This window comes from Euprymna scolopes, chromosome 18 (assembly GCF_053919585.1).
Source record: "Euprymna scolopes isolate OS-2025 chromosome 18, ASM5391958v1, whole genome shotgun sequence".
Lineage (NCBI taxonomy): Eukaryota > Metazoa > Mollusca > Cephalopoda > Sepiida > Sepiolidae > Euprymna > Euprymna scolopes.
Genome location: NC_136499.1, coordinates 77,406,727 through 77,427,744, shown reverse-complemented (window position 1 = coordinate 77,427,744; position 21,018 = coordinate 77,406,727). Strand labels below are relative to the sequence as shown.

The 21,018-nt window shown below is 30.9% G+C and overlaps 1 protein-coding gene across 1 annotated transcript in view; it reads right to left on the bottom strand.

Moving 5' to 3' along the window:
* Window positions 1–12,424: 12,424 nt before the first annotated feature.
* Window positions 12,425–21,018, bottom strand: part of LOC145297879 (uncharacterized) — a 28,921-nt gene continuing 20,327 nt past the window's right edge. The window contains exon 2 of the mRNA XM_080144205.1: window positions 12,425–12,722. Coding sequence (XP_080000331.1) covers window positions 12,425–12,722 — 298 coding nt within the window. The remainder of the gene's footprint in view (window positions 12,723–21,018) is intronic.

Below are 21,018 nucleotides of genomic sequence, written 5' to 3'. Positions count from 1 at the left end.
ATATTCATAAACGATCTTCCTGATAACATTGTGTTCGAGATGAGTATATTTGCCAGTGATACAACGCTCTATAACAGGCACAAGGGAAAAACGGATGTACATAAATCTAAGACAATGGCAGAATCGTTAGAAAATGACCCCCAAACTATAGTGGAATTGGGTTGTAAATGAATGATAACATTTAATGCTGCTCCCCTTTAACAATTACAAGAAGCCTTTCCAACCACCTATAGCTATGACTAATAACACCCTACCTGAGATTTTTTCTTTCAAACTCTTCGGCTTAGTATTCACAGGAAATATGAACTAGGTTAGGGTACGTTGGGAAAGAAATATTAGGAGGGAAATATTGAAATATCTAAAAGTAGAAGAGAGGAAATAGCATGAAAGTAGAGATGGGATTCCGGTGATTAATGATATAAGGAGGCGTGCATTATTGTCAGATTGGGTTTTAGGATTGTGAACTTATAGATAGAGTAAATAACTGTGAGTTTCCCCATGAAGAGCTAAGGTCCATACCTAGGACCAGAATAGCCAAGCTGCGTGAAATAAACTGGAAAGCAAGTGTATTATGGAAGAAGAGGATGATTAGTAAATCACCTCATTCGCTATATAAGCTAATGAGGTGATTTACTCAGCAGAAGTAATGGGAGAACATGTTCACAGAGATAATGGGAGGAGGTGGGTGAGGATATAGAGGGAAGGGCAAGAAATGGCAAAGAAAAAAATAGATAAATTGTAGGATAAAATGTGTGATCCTATACTGTATAAAGATACATATATAAAGATACATGCATAACTAAAAGTAAAAATATAATAAGCAAGCATAAAATTGAATAACTTGGAATATAGTGTGATCGAAATTAAAAATTGTGAACAAAAAACTGAGAGAAACATAATCTAATATATAAAAATAATAAATAGAAAATAAATAAAAATAAATCGTTCAAATATATATATATTTGTGTGTGTGTGTGTGTGTGTGTGTGTGTGTGTGTGTGTGTGCACGTATATGCTGTTATGAATGGGTTATTCTTTCTTTTACGCTCTATTTGTTTCTGTCTATGAAAATAAAACCTGATTTTCTACTGGTCAAGTGAGCAGATCTTCTTACTTTCTTTTCAGTTGATTTACTGCCAGTCCGTTCGTATAACGTGAGTTGTTTGAGGATCTCAAAACTAATTCTGTCAACTTGTATTATTTTAGTGACTAGTTTGCTCAAACTTACGTAAACTCTCATGCAACTCTGATAGATTTTTCGTGGAATATTTAAATCTTGACTTTATTTTGAATACTCCTTTTTTTTTTAGTTTTACAACAGGTTTTTTTGTTATTTAAAATTTGTTTTTGTTATACAAAATTTGTTTTTTGTTATATAAAAACAAATTTTAAATAACATTTTATCAAATGGTATAAAATATTAACTTATTTAAAAAATAATGTGTTTAGACATAAGAATTGTAATTGGTAAATAAATTCTAAGCTGTATTTATTATAGCTTTATATAAACATAATTGGACATAAACTTGTAATTACACATAAACTTATAATAATTTATGAACTTATAATATAAATCTGAATGTGTGTGTGTGTGTGTGTGGTCACGAATAGGCTCCTATATGGTTGACTATTTTAAAAAAACTGATTACATATAATGATAGAAGATGTATTGAGACACAGGAATGGGTATGTTTGATCCCGCAGAGCGGTGGTTCATAAAAATAGTGGGGGCTGCGTTCGCACATGACCCCCAAAGTATGGAAATAAAAAATGAAAAAAAAAACGTTTACAAGTGTTTTTGATATAGATACATAAGAATACTTTGATAAGTATGTTTTAACTTAAATATTGATGGTATAATAAAATTGTGAGGTCTGCGTTCGCACCTATACTACATGGAAATATGGCACAAACTTTAATAAAGACTTTTCATATCTATTTGCGTAAGTATACCTTGATAATTATGTTTCAGTATGAAGAAATATGGTATAATAAAATTATTGGGTGTTCGTTCGCGCCTTACCTCCATAGAATGTAAATATGTCACAAAGTTTAACAAGGTTTTTTAAAAGGGGTGGGGGTCCATAATAAAATCTTAACTTTAATCTTAATTCACGTTAGCTTTTATTTATTCTTTTGAGTTGAATCATATTGTGTCGAATAAATTCACCTTATAAATTCACGTTTTTATTAAAGTGAAAGCCCAAAAAAAAAAAACGTTGGACAATTCTCGACACAAATTTGGCATAACTCTGTTTTTTTCCTTTTCACTTGCACGTTGCACTCTTTCGAAAATAGATAAATAGATAAATAATAAAAAATAAGAACGTTACTTGTTATTGTGTCAAAAGAAGGAAAAAATCCTGCTCACATGATTACGTGTCTTTTTAAAAACATTTACATAACCTTTTTATTTTTATTTATATATCTGTTTAAGCTTTTTTTATCAGTGTACTAGAAGGAATTCAGTTGATTACAACCCTTTCTGCGTGTTCTTTACATTGCAATAGTACAATCCTGAATCTGACAGCACAATACTACACCGTTCAGTACTGTAAAACTGAAACGAAGCTGTTTTGCTTGAAAAGGGCGCCATTTTCTTCTTATTCATATTTATATCGATTCTTTGCTTTAAAAAACTAAAGTAATTACGTGTTTACTATTTTAATATCCCATTTTGCTGTTTTGGATTATTTTACTAAAGTAAGTAAAGCTTCATTATTTTTCAAAACTGTTTTTGTTTCTTTGTTTTTCGATATTTCGTCGATATTATTTAGTAAGAGTGTTTAGCAGAAAATCCAACAAACGACTACCCAATAAAATAAATATACAAGAAATAAATGTTACCATAGTCAATAAAAGTTCAGTTCATGTTTTTTTTTGTTTTGAAATAGTTTTTAATGCTCTTTACTTGAAATAATTTCAGCGAACCGAAATTAAAACGAAATTTGAGGCGATAACTACTTAAATGAATTTTTATATAAACTACACATGCCATAATCGAATATTCCTCAAGCACAAAATAACGGAAAACATTAAAATATGTTTATAAATATTCCTTACGTTGACGGAATTCTCTTAAATTGGTAACACAGAATGCTTAGGTGCCCTCCTTCAAATTGAAAACGGGGCTCTCCATTTCAAAGTCACTGCCATTTTGATTTTTTTTTAAACCGGTTCATAAATTTAAAAAAAAAAATTTCTTTACAAACTACTAAAAAATACAAACCAATGAACTTTTCTACCATAAAACTAACTTTTATTGACTATGGTAACATTTATTTCTTGTATATTTATATTATTATATATATAATATTTTCTCTGTGTAAGGAAACATCATTTTGTTGGTCACTCTTGGCTACGAATGGAAACAAAGTTGATATAAAAAATATATTTTTGCGAAAATGATCTTTACTTTCATCATATTTTGCTTAGGGTAAAATTTTTGAGTATCAAAACCTATCTCTTTATAACCCCCTCCTTTTCATAACCTATCATACTTTCATCAATCACAGTCCATTTTCTGTAGGCTATTTTTTAACTCAGTCAACGACGGGTACTTCTGCTAGTAATATATAAACTTATAATAATTTATGAACACAAATTGTAAAATGAGTCGCTTTTTTTTTTTAAATGAATAATGATTTTTCAAGATAAAGGGACTTCAGCAGCCTTATAACTTTTGCTTCTCTTATTTTGTCCTTTAATCCTCATATTCCATGAATGATGTTTCCAACAAAGAGGTAAAACTGCTTTTTTCTGGGTCGAATTTATCCATCTCACACTTTATTATTAGTTAGGTTTTTACCTTAGTATTTTTTAGCTCCTTAAATCAAGTAGGTTCATGCCTTTTTAGGGCCGATTTCCATAAAAAAGTAAATGAGCATAACAATCAAATTCTATGTTGATATTCGTCTTTTTTTTTATTTTAATAATTTGTTAATATTCTTTTACTCAGAAAAATAGAATATCTATAAAATAATAACATTTAGAACATGTTATTGGTCAGTAGTTTTGCATATAAAATTACTTTGATGATTCTGGATTAACATTAGTTACACCAACCTCCAAAAGCAACATAACAATGGGATTCCTTCTTTAAATATTAGTTTTTCGGTTTTAAGTTAATAATGTGGAATAGTTCTCTAAAGCCCCTATAAACTATATAAAACAACTTTATTCGTAATTTAACCAATGCTTTGAGCAAGTCCATTCTGGTTTCTCATTTTTTTGTTTCCTCATAATCGCTTTCTTCCTTCATTTCACCAAGAATCGCACTACTACCACCAGCTAATGCACACAAACATACACACATTCATTATAGAGTGTGATTCATACACACACATATAATGGTGAGTACACAGCACATGTTTAGTGCACATTTACAAATTACTTCACAAAAAATACAAACAAAAGTCCTACAAATATTTTATGTAACACCAAATGATGACCTTTGTAACTTGTGAATTTTACCATCGAAAAAAATGATGACAGTTTATTGAATGTGCCGAGATTCTTTAGGTTTTTAATCAAATATTTCCTTTACATTAAATTTCATAAAATGTGGCTTTAATTTTAAACTAATGTTTTATATTTTTCTGAATTTTGACTAATAGATGATGTTGTTGAGCAATATTGCTCAACAATGTCATCATAAACGTGAATAGTATATTTGTATTAATTACTTTATGCAGTATATATAAACAGAAAAACATAATTGTTACTAAAAACAAAACTTCACAAAAAATAAGATTTACAAATTATCTGCAAATTGTTATCAGCAGATTTATATTTTCAATTTTGCTTGAAATTGTCCAGTATTTCTTAAGTAAGCAATTCTAGTCAATATAATTCATAAAATAAAATGAAAATATTCTGAAAGAGAAAAGTAACGTTTTGCTGAGGAAAGACAGAGGCAAGATCGTTTTAGTTTTCTTGTTAACAAAATAATATATTAGTTCTGTATACTATTTGCAATGCAGCTTTCAAATGAAATGATGAATGGAATTCAGAATAAAATTTACATTTTTAAAAGTAATTCTTCTTTACTTTTCTTTCTGTACCAATCATTTTATACCAACATAACATCTTTGGAGAGTCTATGAACGCCCATGAAACTCCTTTAACAGTAAGAATGCTAAAAATAACACTCCAATAATTTTAAAAATCATTATCATATCAATTACACCCTATTTATTACTGTGTGTTTAATGCAAATCCCTTTTTATTTAAATGCTATTGAGTCATTTGAGATATTTGTGAAAATGGGTTTATCAAAAACATTAATTAATAGTCTCCAAAATTTTGACAATAGTAGAAAATCAAATTTTATACTTGATTTGGTAAAATTCTCCAAGACAATCACAATTCACAATGAATTTCAAAATATAATAGACCAGCATTCTGATAACAGAGACATCTACACAGATCTTAAGATAGAGACGCAGATGATATCTGTGCCAGTAAAAATATACAAAGGAATTGCCAAAGACTAGATTAGTTTTCACTGTTGAGATGGGTTTGGTATTCCACATAATCAAAAGCAGAAGATAAAGCAAACTCATGAACTGTACAGACTCATGATACTGACATGAGTCACTGAAAAAAAAAAAAAAATCACAATCAACTAACCTTTCAATTGTGCATCAAAACTTCTGCAAGACAATCATCTTCTGTTTAATATTGAGCCATGATGACATTTCGAAAAAGTGGATAAATCTGCAAAATATTGCTACACAATATCAAAATTGTTACAACACACAAAACAATTAAATGGCAAACTTTTGGAATAGCTGCAAGAACAATAAGCAGAAAAATAAAATCCAACCAATAATTAAAGAAGAGTTATAGGAAAGTTTTCGAGGTAAATTTTGCCGGACTTCACAAATGACACACGTATATAAAATATTCATTTTCATTTAAAGAAGATGATTCTCTATTTCTGTTGACTATTGACAGCTACAATTAAAAATATATTGTGAAATGCATTAATTTCAATTAAATCCCTTCTACATGGTATGACCTTGAAACTTTTTCAAGCAAGTTAATCTGAGTAACATGTGTGAACTCATAGTAGTTGTATTATTATTTTTTTTATTATTATTTTTTTTTATTATTATTTTTTATTATTATTATTTATTATTATTTTTTTTATTATTATTTTTTTTATTATTATTTTTTATTATTATTATTTATTATTATTTTTTTTATTTGTCTGCTACGAAAATATGGAAGAATTCTGATAAAGGATAAAAAAGAAAGTGAAAAGCAAAAAAAATATCAAAACAAAAAAAAACTAAAGTTTCAACATCTGATTATTTTAGGTGATAGAAAAAGTGACAAAAACAAAGAAAGTAAAATATATTGAAATCATCGTAAAATCTTAAGAATTAAACTTAGAAATATCTAAGTCAATCAATGAAAGAGCTTAAAATTAATATAGCTGTTGCTAAAAATAATCATTATTTAAATTAACAGAAAAATTATTAGAAATAAGGAACAATTTTGAGTATGTGTGTATGGGGATATACATTGGTATTTATTTCTCAATACCTATTTAAAAAGAATATAAACGCAGCAGCTGGTAATATCGTATGGCACTATCAAATATGAGAGAATAAGATATTTTTAAAAAACGCTGAGTGAAATGATGGCAAAAGGGAGATAACTTGCACTGACAAATGAATAACTTTTACATTTTACGCTGTAATTTCTAACGGAACTAGCTTATAACGACAATTGGAGAGCAGATGATTTTACTTTTCATTTAAATATAAAAAAAAACAGTAAATAAATGTTTCAGTTAAAAATCAAGCTAGAAATTCATTATAAATATATTACTTATAATGATTTATTGCAACTTATAGCAGAATTATGCTTACATACTGGTTCTCATTAAGCAACATTGAGCCTGGCCAATACGAGATAGGTGACCATTTGAAATCTAAGTAGTGTATGTTATCTCTTCTGACCGGGATATATTTGCAGCTGAGAACTGCATGTGAATTTGATATTCTTTAGAAACTTCCTCTTTTGGTGGATGCCAAATATATTGCTCAGATCTTATGAATTGCATAAGTATTTTTGTATTGTAGATATGTCACTAGTTTTCTAATATTCAGATAAAAGATTTGAATGAGATAAAAATGGTGTTAATATCATTCATCTATTTACTTTAATATATCAGATCTAAAAAATAACTCTCTCTCTCGCTCTCTTTCTCTCTCTCTATATATATAAGTTGTGATACAACGAAACAGTAAAACATACAATGCAATATATATGATACAATGCAACTAACAATACAATATATATGCGTTGTGATACAAGGAAACAGTTCTATATATGGATGACTATATCAAAGCCCCCCCACCTCCTTTGGGCCCAGCACTGGCATAAATGTATTTCACTCACTGCTTAGTTTAGCGATTAAGTGAAGCCCACTGTCTGTTTCTTTATAAGCAAACTATCAGCTCGAGCACTGTTAAGTGTTGGGCAGATGTTTATCTAATAGACATTTGATGAATCATTTATGAGTACCGATTCTTAGTCCAGTGGTTAAAGCTGCCGACTGTAAATGCGATGGTTGTAAGTTTGATCCACAGCTAGGGAAAGGTGCTAGTCTAGCCACAGTGATAAGTTGTGATACAACAATATATATATATATATATATATATATATATATATATATATATATATATATATATATATATATAGTGATTTAAAGGCTATGAGGGTTTTTTGAAGAATGAAAACGATGTTACTTTTTGTATTTAATATTTTTATTGTCATTTTTTATATTTCAAGTGGACCTCTGCTCTTGGTAACAAAAAGTATTGAAATGAAAAAGAAAGCCGTTGAAAAAACTGGAAATTTCTAGTATGGACAGCATTCATTCCTGGCAATCATGTTCAAAAGAGTTCACGTGGATTATTTTAGTCGTATGTGGAAGAAGATTGTAATTTTATTTATTCTTTAAAATTTTTTCAAATGTTGCAACGTAATAGCGTTTAATTCAAATGTATATATATATATATATATATATATATATATATTATTCACAAAGATATATGTTTTATGTTCACTAACAACTATGAGTTCAGCTTATATAACTGAACTGCTGATTGAATTCTTAATATGCCATATCAGATGTGAGAGAAATAAATCCTTTTTTTTTATTTAGAAGTCTTAGAAAATGTTCAATATCCCATTAAAAAGAATTTTTGCAATTTTGTTTAATTAGAAAATTTGTATATTTCTTTCAATGTACTCAATGAAAACAAAGCTTTATTAATTATTTCATATATATATATATATATATATATATATATATATATATATATATATATATATATATATATTAGCAAAAGTACCCGTCGTTGACTGGGTTCAAAAACAACCTACAGAAAATGGACTCTGATTTATGAAAGTATGATAGGTTATGAAAAGGAAGGGTTGTAAATTTCGGGGTATCAAAACCAAAGCAAAATATGATGAAAGTAAAAATAAAATAGATAAACCCCATAATTCATCATACCATACCTGTTCACACTGAAACACTTATCATAATATTCTGTGGATCTATATTAAAAAACCTTGTTAAACTTTGTGACATATTTCCATTCTATGGAGGTCAGGTGTGAACGAATACTCAATAATTTTATTATACCATATTTCTTCAAACAGAAACATAATTATCAAAGTATACTTACACAGATATATATGAAAAGTCTTTATTAAAGTTTGTGCCTATTTCCATTCTATGGAGGCCAGGCGCGAATGCAGACCCCACAATTTTATTATACCATCCCTATTTAAGTTAAAACATACTTATCAAAGTATTCTTATGTACATCTATACCAAAAACACTTGTAAACGTTTTTTTTTTTTTTCATTTTTTATTTCCATACTTTGTGGACCAGGCGCGAACGCAGCCCCCACAATTTTAATGAACCACCGTTCTGCCAGATCAAACATACTCATTCCTGTGTCTCGATACATCTTCTATCATTATATGTAATCAGTTTTTTAAAATAGTCAACCATATAGGAGCCTATTCGTGATCAGGCACATACACACACAGACATTCAGCTTTATATTATATATATATTATATATATATATATATATATATATATATGAGAGAGAGAGAGAGTTATGTTTTGGAATTTTTGAGATGAGGATAATTTATATTATTTGTTCTCATCTTGGATTTTATTCTCACTTTTGCCTGATGTAAAGTATGGTCTTCTTCAGGTGCATTTTTCAAACGTAATAATCTTTTACGTTGAAATCAGGTGTTTGTATGGACTTTCTAAATTGAATCCTTTATTTAATTCACAGATTCATTGTTTTTTGTCCATCAGACATTAGCAGGTGTACTGAGGATTTAATGTTCAATCTCCACTTGAACTGATTATTATTTAGCACTTTATCCATTGTATCATGGATCTATGTGAATACATAACATCACATGCACTTCTGGGTTGGAGTGACTGAAATAGAAGGTGAATGTCTGGCATCCAGTAGAATGCCTCATCCCCAGAAAAAGCAAAATGATAAAAAAATAAAAAATCTATTAAAATGAACATCACTCATTTAAATTTCCAAAATTTAAAAAATGCAAGCATTTCAAAAAATTTTTTGATGCTCTTGAAAATTCATAGTAAAATGTGTTTTAGTATTCTAGGATATATAATACATGCATCTGCAGTGCATTAATTGTTCTTTCGGTTCAATGTCCATTAATTTACAATGTAATAATATTAATCATACATTAAAATAAATGATATTTATAACTGAATTCCATCAAATCCATTGCAATATTGCCATCGCTTAACAACTTCATTCAATTATCCCCCTTTGTTCTATTATAGAAATTTTTCTAAGTGCCGTTCGTTCTCATGACGACATTTCTCTTGCAACAAAAGGCTTCATGTCTTCTCGTTTAAATGCATTGACCTTTCCCTCCTTCCTTTGCTGATTCAGGTTCAACCGTAACAATAATATATATTATTAATATTAAAATTTTATATGAAACATCTAAAACTATACTGAATCACTTTTTATAAAAGTGATTCAGCATATTTTTAAATGTTTCATATAAAATTACGAAAATGGCAGTTTAGCTGTATCTACTCAATCTTGTTTTGGAGGTACACACACACACACACACATACACAGTTACTATTATGTAAAAGTAACTTTGTCTGTCTGTCTGTCTGTCTGTGTGCAAGTTCATTTCCTATGAACCTCTAAACAACTGGGCTGATTTTTAATGAAATTTCACACGAAGGTAATTTCAATTTTTATATTAAAAGGTTAGCTAAGTGTGCTTACACTAATTCAAGGCTGTAGTTGTGGTATTAAAGAAATGTTGAAATGATAGGTTATGATTCGTGCTGTGTTAATAGTGAACAAACCAGCGTTTAAATATCGGGTTAGGGTTACATTTCTGATGAGTGTTGGTCTATCTATTCATTAGATGCATGCGTGTTAGCATACATTTACCCACAGTAGTGTGCGTAATGTTTAACGTTTGTGTTCCAATGAGGGCAGAACAAAACAGAAAATTGGAATATACTATGGGGAAATCAAGCACTCAAATAGAAATATGAATAATTAACAAACATATAAATAATAATAAAGAGGATTATGTCTTTTTACAAGGAAGTCACAACTTATCAAAGTCCGAAGGCCACTCAAGGATAAGGGTTAATGAATGTAAGGTGATCAGTGAGACAACAACATAGTGATCCTTACAGATAAAAATTGGATATAATTTGATTATTTAAGAGGGCAGCTTAACAAGAACTTATTTACATTGGACTTGAAAATGACCAGATTGTAGTTAGCTGGGAAGCAAGTTAGTGGAACAGAGTTCCATAGGCAGGTAGTTCTAGGAAAGAAACTTTCTTTGTGGAATTTGTGTTCAGATTTAGGCCCAAATAGAAAGTAGGTGAAATTGTTGATATTGGTTGTAGTTAGACAAGTGATTTTGTGAAATTTTATCAGGGTGGACCATAGACTGAAGCTCTGAGGAGTACTTGCGATAAAAATTATGATAGAGCAGAGACAGGCTCGCAATGTCTCTTCTGTGAGAAAGAGAGAAGAGGATTACCTACTAGGTTCAAATGAACTCTGTCAAGACAATAGGGTGGTCAGAGTAGCTCCTCACCAAATGTGGCAACAGTACTCCATTTTAGGACGTATTTAACTCTTATACAGGTAGATATTTACATCAGGAGTGAGCTAACTTCTGGAGCGGTTGAATGACACAACCAATTTTCAAGTGAAAATATTTAATATAAGTCTTCCATTTCATGTCAGGAGTGAAGGTCAGCCACAGAAGTTTGTCCAAGCAGCATGCATCTTTGAGATGAGAGCCATTCATATATATTGGGACCAAGTGGGGTTTAGATTGTTGGTGGTGAAAAGATAGAAGGTAGCCACCTTTTGCCTCATTGCACCACGTGCTTAAGGTCAAAAGAGAGAGACAGAGAGATTGTAGTCATTGCTCGCCTTTGTAGTGTTGCCATAGATAGTAGTACTGTCTGTGTCTATGTTAACAAATAAACTTAGAATGTGATTTGGGAGATCATTGATGAAGATAAGGAATGGAGTTGAGCAGAGGTATATCCTTGAAGCATGCCAGCATTGATACTCTGAGTTTTGACAACTACTTGTATTAACCTATCTGAGTGAAAGGATTCAATGATTGAGGAGATTCCCAGATAATCCATAGCTGGAAATCTTGTGAAGTAGATCTTATGCCACTTTTATTAAATGCCTTTGATGTGTCAAGAGCTATTGCTCTAGAGAAGAAATCCTCGTCTGTTGATTCATTAATTCTATGTGAAATTGCAGTCAGTACATCAGCTGTAGATTTTACAGAACAGAAATTATATTGCTTGTCACTGAATTGGTTGTTTTTTTGCTGAAGTCGTTGACAATTTCTCTATTTAACATGGATTCAACCAACTTACTCATGACAGACAGAAGAATAATTGGTCTGTACTGAGATGCAGAAGACCGATCTCCAGTATTTTTTAATATTAGGCAAACTAATAAAGTGTTCAAAGGTTTTGGAAAGCATTTCTTCTTAAGGCTTCGATTGGACAACTTTGTAAGAATGGGTGCTAGTTCCGGTTGCAGCTTTTTGAGTACTATGATTGGAATATTGTCAGGTCTAGTTGCTTTGCTGACATCAAGCTTTTTGATGAGTGTGGCAGCATCTTAAACAGACATGTTGATGTTGGTCAGATTATTTTCAGTCTTTGGGGGATATTTGGCCTGATCGCACAAGTTTGAGTTTGAGGCAAAGTTTTTTGGCAAAGAGTTTGGCTATGTCAGATGCTGACGAAATCACCTTAGGCTCATTGATAATGATCGAATAGAGGAGGTGCATATGTTCAGGACCTTGTTTGTTATTCACTTTGGCAATCATGGGAACCAAGTTTCTGTTCTTCTACTTTAGACTTGATGGACTGAGCATATGGTTCTCTCTTGTTTTCTATAATCCTTTTGCAGTGATTGCTAGCAGTCCTAAAGGTGACTTTAGTTTCAAAACATGTACTACATTTATAGCAATTGAAGTAGTGGCTTCTATGAGCAACGGTGGCAGCACATCCAGAGATGTACCATGGCTGGTTGTTAGGTTTCTGTTGGAATTCCTTGAAGGGTATGTAGCTGTCTATGCTAAGAGTTAACCAATCGTTGAAGATACTATAAGAGGTATACATATTTTTAAACACAGAGTGCATGGGTAGTTCTGATATGACCATTCGAAAACGAACGCAGTCAGTCATCATGTATCAATACACTGCTCAATGGAGATGGGTGTTTGGAGTGTTGTTATACTTTGTATCCTTATTGAGACAATCAAGTGATCAGAAGATCCTAGTGGAGACAGAACTGAGGATAAGCATAGTCCAGGGCATATTGTTAGAATGTAGAAGACTTGCAAATTGTCCATCATCATCACGTGCCCTAGTGTTAGATTTTTCTGTGTTGTTATAAGCAAAGAAAATCATGACAAAATTTCCTTTCGTCATATGCTTTGTTTGAGTGGACTAACCATTCAACAATGTGAACATTGAAATCTCCACAGACACCAATATTGAATGAGAGATGTGCAGACAGGATATGATCAATTTGCTTAGAGATACAAGATAGCAACTTCATCGTTGTGGGAACAGTAGAGGACAAATATAAATGCTGTGCTGTAAGTGTTACTCTAAAGTACATGTAGGGATGTTTTGGATCTTTTTTTGAAATGTCTCTGCCACTCCAGAAGCTATCTCTAATGTAGGCACACATTTCATGTCTATGGCGAGCTTGAGGGTCAGGTTTGGATGTAAGTTAAGAATAGCCTTTGATGGAGAAATCGGCTAAGGAAGCAGTTGAGTTTCACACGAACAGAACAGGTCAGGTTTGTTCTATAATTTGATTTCAACTTCTAGAAGATTGGTACCCTTGATGTCAAAGAAGAAGACCTATTAGTGGTGGGGGTGTATGTTGATAGTTGTGGTTCTGGGCTTTCTCTTGTTTTGTTTTTGGAATTATTATAGGTTGGGGAGTTTGTGGAAGAGTTGTTTCGAGCAAGGCTGAGGGAAAGCAAGAGAGAGAGAATAGGGATGAAGGAGAAAGTGAAGAAGGAAAACATTTGTAGACCAATGAAAAGGAAATTCCATAGCTGTTCCTACTAATGTGGCATCGAGAAACCCCCATCAGAAGCATGGTTCAGGCTCCATTTGTCAAATGACAATGTAGCAGCCCTGGTATTTTGCACTTCCTGATAAGACGGTTTCCTTGGGAATTAATTAAATATTCAGATCCATGCCTAACAGGTGGATAACATCAGCCCAGGAAAACGTTTACCTCCGGCACTCTTAGTAATGACATGACAACAAGGATAGAATGGAAAATTTGCTCCTGTTCATAGTGAGTCACTAAGGTATTTTTACACATGCGTATTACAATATTGACGTCGGCGGGGGGAGGGGGCGAGGTGCTATGACATTTTGTTTTTTTTTAAGCATTAACACTTTTTGATTCATTTATACAAAAATAGTGTATTCATAGAAAAATAATTAAAGGGGAAAAAAAGAAAAAGCAAAGAAAAACAAAAAATCACCAGTAGTGGCTCGTGCATGGGGCTGTGAAACTGCTGTAGCCTAAGTTATTTTTACACAATATTAACGATAAACGAGATTCGGACGTTAATATGAGAGACAAAATGAAGCAAGAAGGGAAAATATTAATTCGTACTGATCTGGTACTTCCGTGGGGAGAATTTAGATGAGTGATGTGCGCGCAGTTATGTTGGTGGTTTTATATCGAACCGTGATGGAGACCATTGTTCACAGTATGCTGGGTGATTCGACTGACTGGTTTTGGCGTGCAGTGCCTTTTTATAGGTGATAGATCGGCTCCAGCGAAAGCTGTCAGAAAAATATTTAGGAAATTTGCTTTCTTTGAATGTCAATTGTATAAAAAGTTAACATCGCTGTCACGTGGGGTGCTTTGGTCTACGTCCGTACGAAAAGACAAGGCTTTAGTTTTCATGCCCACAGAATTTGCTTGGGTGTAGATAATTGATGTATGCGCAACAGGAACACTCCTTATCCAGCCACTGTTAATGTTTGTGGCGAGTTGCTACAGTTTGTTTTAAGTAGTTTTAAATGCTATTTATTTTGTAACAACTAAACTTTACAGAATAAGAAAAAGCAGTGAAACATTTTATGTTGAAAATACATTTTAGTTAAAAATCTTTTAAATATTTAAATGTTTAGATATAAAAAAATTAGCATTTATTTGCCTCCCACGAGAACAATGTTAGAAGTTTTACACTTTGAAAAAGAGATTTCTACATAAGGTTTTAAAAAATTTTTAACATTGTTCTCGTAGGAGGCAAATAAATGCTATTTTTTATATCTAAAAATACAAGTTAAAAAAATAAAAAAATATTTATAAAAAAAATTATATATAAAAAAATATATTAAAAAATATTTAAAAAATGTTTATATAAAAAAATTAAAATATGTTTGTATGTAAAAAACTGATTTTATAATTATGCATTTTTAAACTTTACATTGAATTTATTAGCAGGTGAGGCAGATAATACGCATTAAAAATTAAGTAAATAAAAGCTCCTTCTAGACTGAGGCAATTTAAATTTTTGTATTTTGGGGGGTTAGGGGGAAGCTACAGTAAAATCCGATCTTTTATAACAAACAAAACCTACGTCGTCGTAGGGATTGTTTTTTTTTTTAATTTACTTTATACATATATATATATCTTTTTCCTAGTCACGTGGTAATTTGTTACAAGTTAAATGGGCGGACTTTTTTTTTTTTTACATATATTAAACAGATTTATATATACAAACACATATATACATTATTAAACATTTATCCCAAACATTTCAAAATGTTCCGGCTGCACTCATAATTAATATTATTTATTTGAGGCTTCTTTGTTTTAATGTACAATGCTTCGAGTATTCTTAGCCTATTTACCTTTCTCTCACTCTGCAATACTCTTGTATTTTCTACCATAATTCTTCGAAATTCCGAATGTGGCAGCCATGTCCCTTCAAATGTTGTGATATGGAGCTAGAATCAGAGAGGTGGATAGTTAATCTTCGCGACAATGTGTTAGTTGTTGAACCAACATAGCTACTAATATTGGAGATACGCTCTCCTATTGGGCAGCTAAATTTGTAAACTACATTGGTCCTTTCCACGTTAAAAAATGACCCTGGTGTCTAACTCTGTCTCGTGGGGAGGCATTGTAAATAGGTACATTGGTCCTTTCCAACAGGTCATTTGTTTGCGAAATGTTGTATTTTATTACAAGGCTTGTTGTCTGTTTTTTTTATAATATATAATAAATTTTATTTTTTTATTATTTTTGGGAGCCACATATCTACGGATTATATTTTTAAGAATACTCTCATCGATTTTTGAGTTTTTGTGTAACTGGTTACGGTAATATATATTAACAGGTTGATAATTTTCTTGAATATTACTAATTTGATTCAAATTACTAATGGCTAATTTTATTTCTTTATTACAAGAGAGTTAGGGAATTGATTATTTACTGACACTTGTTTTATATTTTTTAATTCATTAAAGAATATTTTTTTGCTGGAGGAAATCACCTTTGCGCACAGTGTATAAGATTCCTTATTATATTCGTTTTATAGCGGAATGGACATTCACTTTTAAAATTTAAAATACAGGAATTAACGGATGTAGTTTTTTAAAAATGGAGGTGATAAATTCATCGCTACTAGAGTCAATGAGAACGTCTAAAAAAGAGATTTTATTATTAGTACTTAATTCATGTGTAAAGTTAAGAACTGAATTATTCTGAAAGATACCCTTTAAATATTCTATTTTCTCTGTGTTATTGACAAGAATTAGTATATCGTCTACATATCGAACGTAAATAGAAGGTTTCTCTATTAAATTAAATACCTTGTTTTCTAGATCAGCCATATAAAAATTACTAAATGTTGGTCCCAATACGGAAGCATTGTACATTAAAACAAAGAAGCCTCAAATAAATAATATTAATTATGAGTGCAGCCGGAACATTTTGAAATGTTTGGAATAAATGTTTAATAATGTATATATGTGTTTGTATATATAAATCTGTTTAATATATGAAAAAAAAAAAGTCCGCCCACTTAACTTGTAACAAATTACCACGTGACTAGGAAAAAAATATATATAAGTAAATTAAAAAAAAACAATCCCTACATTTATTTCTACAATATGCCTGAGGATGATAGAAGTACTAATCTTGCGATTATGGATCCAACATATACAATTTCGAGAAAAACACAAAAAGGACTATTTGGAGATTGGAGAAGATAAAAAGGAAAATTGTAAAACAGAATAATTCCGTGCTATTCAATAATATTTGTCTAAATATATATATATATATATATATATATATATATATATTAGCCACCCACCTTTCTTGCATCAAGCACTCTTGGTAATTGATGTCGCTTGCCACTGCTTTAGTATAATACAAAGCTTTTTATAAATAAATAAATGTTGGAGTGGCGGTCAATGTGTGTATAAAACAGTGTTAGATATCATTGCTGACTATCAACTCGGTGATTGTTGGTTCCATCCCGGACTTTGGATGGGTACTGGTCTAGCCAGACTGAAGAGCTGTGATACAGCGAAACAGTCGGTCTGTGGATGACTATATATATATATATATATATATATATATATATATATATATATATATATATATATATATATATAAACAATGCGTTTTTTTCTTTTTATTTGTAAGTGATTATATTGTCATGTATTTTATTAGATAATTAATCTTGTACATTCAATAAAAAGCATTTTCTTTTGGTCATAGCAGCACTACATAAATGAATGTAATCGAAATAATACTATTGTAATTCTGTTCTTTGTTTGCAGGTGAGTAAATTTTCCCGATGTCTGGGTGTGTCGACAAAGTTTAGGTCATGCCAACATTTATTGGTCTGACTATTCAATTGAGACTTGTATATGCACAAGTTTCAGCTATTTCCTGTGTTCAATGGTTGCTACACTTAACTAACATTACACACGTATGCGATTGTACGTGTCTCTCTTCTTTTATAGGAATTGCTTTGCATGGGAAACAAACGGTAGGATGACTATTTTATTTCATATTAAACCAGCATCAATTCTGGCAAGCCTCCAAATGTATGAAAATCATATTTTGTGTGTAGCATCAGTTGTAAAAATGAACTACTTTCGTTTTGTAGTATCAGAACTTTTGTTCTCTAACTCCAAATTTACTAACTAGCAGAAGGTAGAGTTGATGTCTGTGGTGAACCTTGAAAGGATGCGAACTCGTATGTGGAGAAGTAAATTTGGTTGATCAAGCTATTGCAGTTGACTTAGAAATTTGTTGCAGGAAGGAGTAAATACGAGTGTGATTGCAAGAATTGCCATTAATAATCATCAACTTATCAGCACTGTAACTGGATGTGTAATGTGAGATTTTAAGACTGATGACGTCAGAGGAAAAGATATATGTGTACAGTGGTATGGCCATGTTGAAAGAACGGATGAGAGTTCTTAAGTTAGTAAATGTAGAATAATTAAGATAGTAAGATCCGTTCACATAGAAAGACCAAAGAAAGCATTGGAGGGGATAAAAAATAGATGTGAAAGAACAAGGGATAAAGACCTGGCCAGAGATAGGTTAGTTTGGAAATAAGTTTCTAAAATCTACCCAATACACCTCTGCATTTAAATGGATATGATGCTGCTGTTGCTGCTGATGATGATATTTTTACTCATTAGGAGTTCTCACCTAGGCCATGATCAATGACAAAAGCAGGTGATGTTCCCTGGAGTTTGAGTGACAACAGGTCTCCAGTGATGTTTAGTACTCATCAATTCTTTCAGTAACCATTGCAAATGATTTTTCATTATCACAACAGCCACACACCATTGATTTCTTTCTGGCAGTGACCACTGGTCTCCTCTGGGATTCGGATGACAATAAATCTTTCAAGGTCTATGTACTGTTTTCACCATTCCAGTGGAGGTTTGAATTGTTTTTTAATCCTCCTTGATCCTTCACATGTATTTTATCTGGTATTAGCCTCGGCTGATACCATTACATTTAAAGAAGCGGGAGGGGGTGCATTTTATGAAATTTCTTGCAATTTTAATTCCCTTGGATTTATGTTGTGTTATTTCGATGTTTTTGTTTTATTTCTATTCTAATTTCTATGTCGTTTTGAACTGTTCATAATTTATGTGAGTTGGTTTTGTAGTCTTTGTGAGATGATTTCCTTAAGATTTCAGCTGTTTTTTTCATTGCCGTCCATTGTAGAGTCTCAGTCTTCTCTTTCCTTCCAAGTTCACACAGTCTTTTTTTTTTTCCAGATTTTATTATTATAATTTTTTACAGTCTTTATATCATGGTGTCGGATAGGTTTTCCTTTTCTGTAAAAAAATAAATAACTCACTCTTCCAGACAATGAGTTTCAATTCTGATGTAATTGTTAAACTTAAAATCTTCATAATGATGTAAATCTGATCCCTTTTGACCATTTACATTTAATGATTTTTAAATGAAAGTGAATTAGGACAAATCGCATTCTAAAACTTTGATGCTCTTAAGAAAAATATAACCCTAACCCTTCTCCTTCTCCAACAAACTTCCACTCTTCTTTTCAAAATCGCTTAGATGTTAATTTGGAAAACTTGTATTCATTATAAAATACATCATTTACTGAGACATGCTGAAAATTTCATCAATAGTCGATGATTTTTATCTGGTGATTAAAAAATGATTATTTACAAAGAATTCTGATATGGAACACATCTTATTGGAGATTGGAGAGAGGAATAAATGTGCGCTGTTTCAGAAGAATTATGATGTTCTGGATTTTCAAAATTAGATGAGAATAAAACTTATTTTCTATTTCTTTTTTACTGACATGACGTTAAAAAGAAAAGTATCATACATCAACTACAGTTTTGAGTACATCTAAATGAATGCATGATCTAGTGTGATTACACAATGATGCTGCAAAAGATAATTTCCTCTCAGATAAAACTAAAATAGTAACTTGTGTTGAATTAATATTACTTATTACTAATAGAGCTTTGGTATTTGCCCGTCTAAAACGGAAACTATATTATTATTAGCTTTTAATGTTCAATACCCTTCTACTATATCATTTCAGACTAATGTACTATCTTACAATCCACAATTTGAGAAGTAATGTAGCAGTTATTCTGTTGTCATCATACCGTCTTCCCATTAATTATCTCCTCCTTTGGAAAGATAGTGGAATATTAGTAATTTACAATATTTATAATTGTTGACATTAAATAACTCCAAAGGGTTTGAATTGGTTTTAAACACAAAAAAGAAAAGTTGTGAGATTTTGTTTTATATTCAAGAAATTTTGATCTTAGATTTCAATCTAAGATTAAACAAAACAGTAGTTTCTTGCGAAAGTTAATATCCAATACTTTTAACATTAATACCAATTCCATCCAACTTACTGGTATTGTTAATTGTTAATTTTCTGTTTCCATTTTGTGGAATTGCTGTTAGCATTCGCACAACATTTAAGTTGATGTGATTTAGAATTTCTGAGAGAAGGTTCGCATTTTTTAGTACAGGCAATAATAAGAATATAGTTATTTAAGACTTCTATCCTGTATTAGATAATGGAACGAAAACAATCCATTCCAGTGAATTTAATAAATAATTCCATTAAAAATTAGATACAGATTCGGGAGTTTGTTACAAAGGTCAGAGGTTATAGGAGTTGAAACCTTGTGATACTCAAATTCAAAATGAGAACAGTAGTTTGAATAATCCAAATAATCCTAATTTGGACCCTTGTAATTTTATTCAGGTGCCTTTTCTCATAGTCGATGACCTAGAAATTCCAAACTGAACTTCTGTATGTTCTACTCATAGGTAAATCATTATTTGATATCTAGCATGAGTCCCTTCATCAGAGATTGATTCCATAATCTCAGTGTAAAATTCCTCTTTTAATCAATGTTTTTATTTACTTGGTCACGTATCTTGTAATGTGACTAAGGTAGAGTGGTTTAACCAGACAAAACTGAGTTTTGCCATAAAATATAGAAGAAAAACTGGATCAAAACGAATCGGTGTCAAAATCCAAATAAATAAATAACAATCATTTTATCTTTTTTTTTTATAATTCTTTTTCCCTTTGTTTTTATACTTTTTTGTTTATTATTTTTTTTCCTTTGTTCTTTTTTCTTTGTTTTTTCTCTTTTATCTTTGTTTTTTTTATCTTTGTTTTTATTTTTAAAAAGTTACTTTTTTTCTTTGTTTTTCCTCTTTTGTCTTGGGATTCTTTTATCTTTGTATTCTATCTTCATTTGTTTTTCTTCTTTTTCTTTGTTTTTCCTCTTTTATCTTTGTTTTTATAATTTATTATTTGTTTTCATCCGTTTGCCTTTATTTTTGTTTTTATTATTTTTTC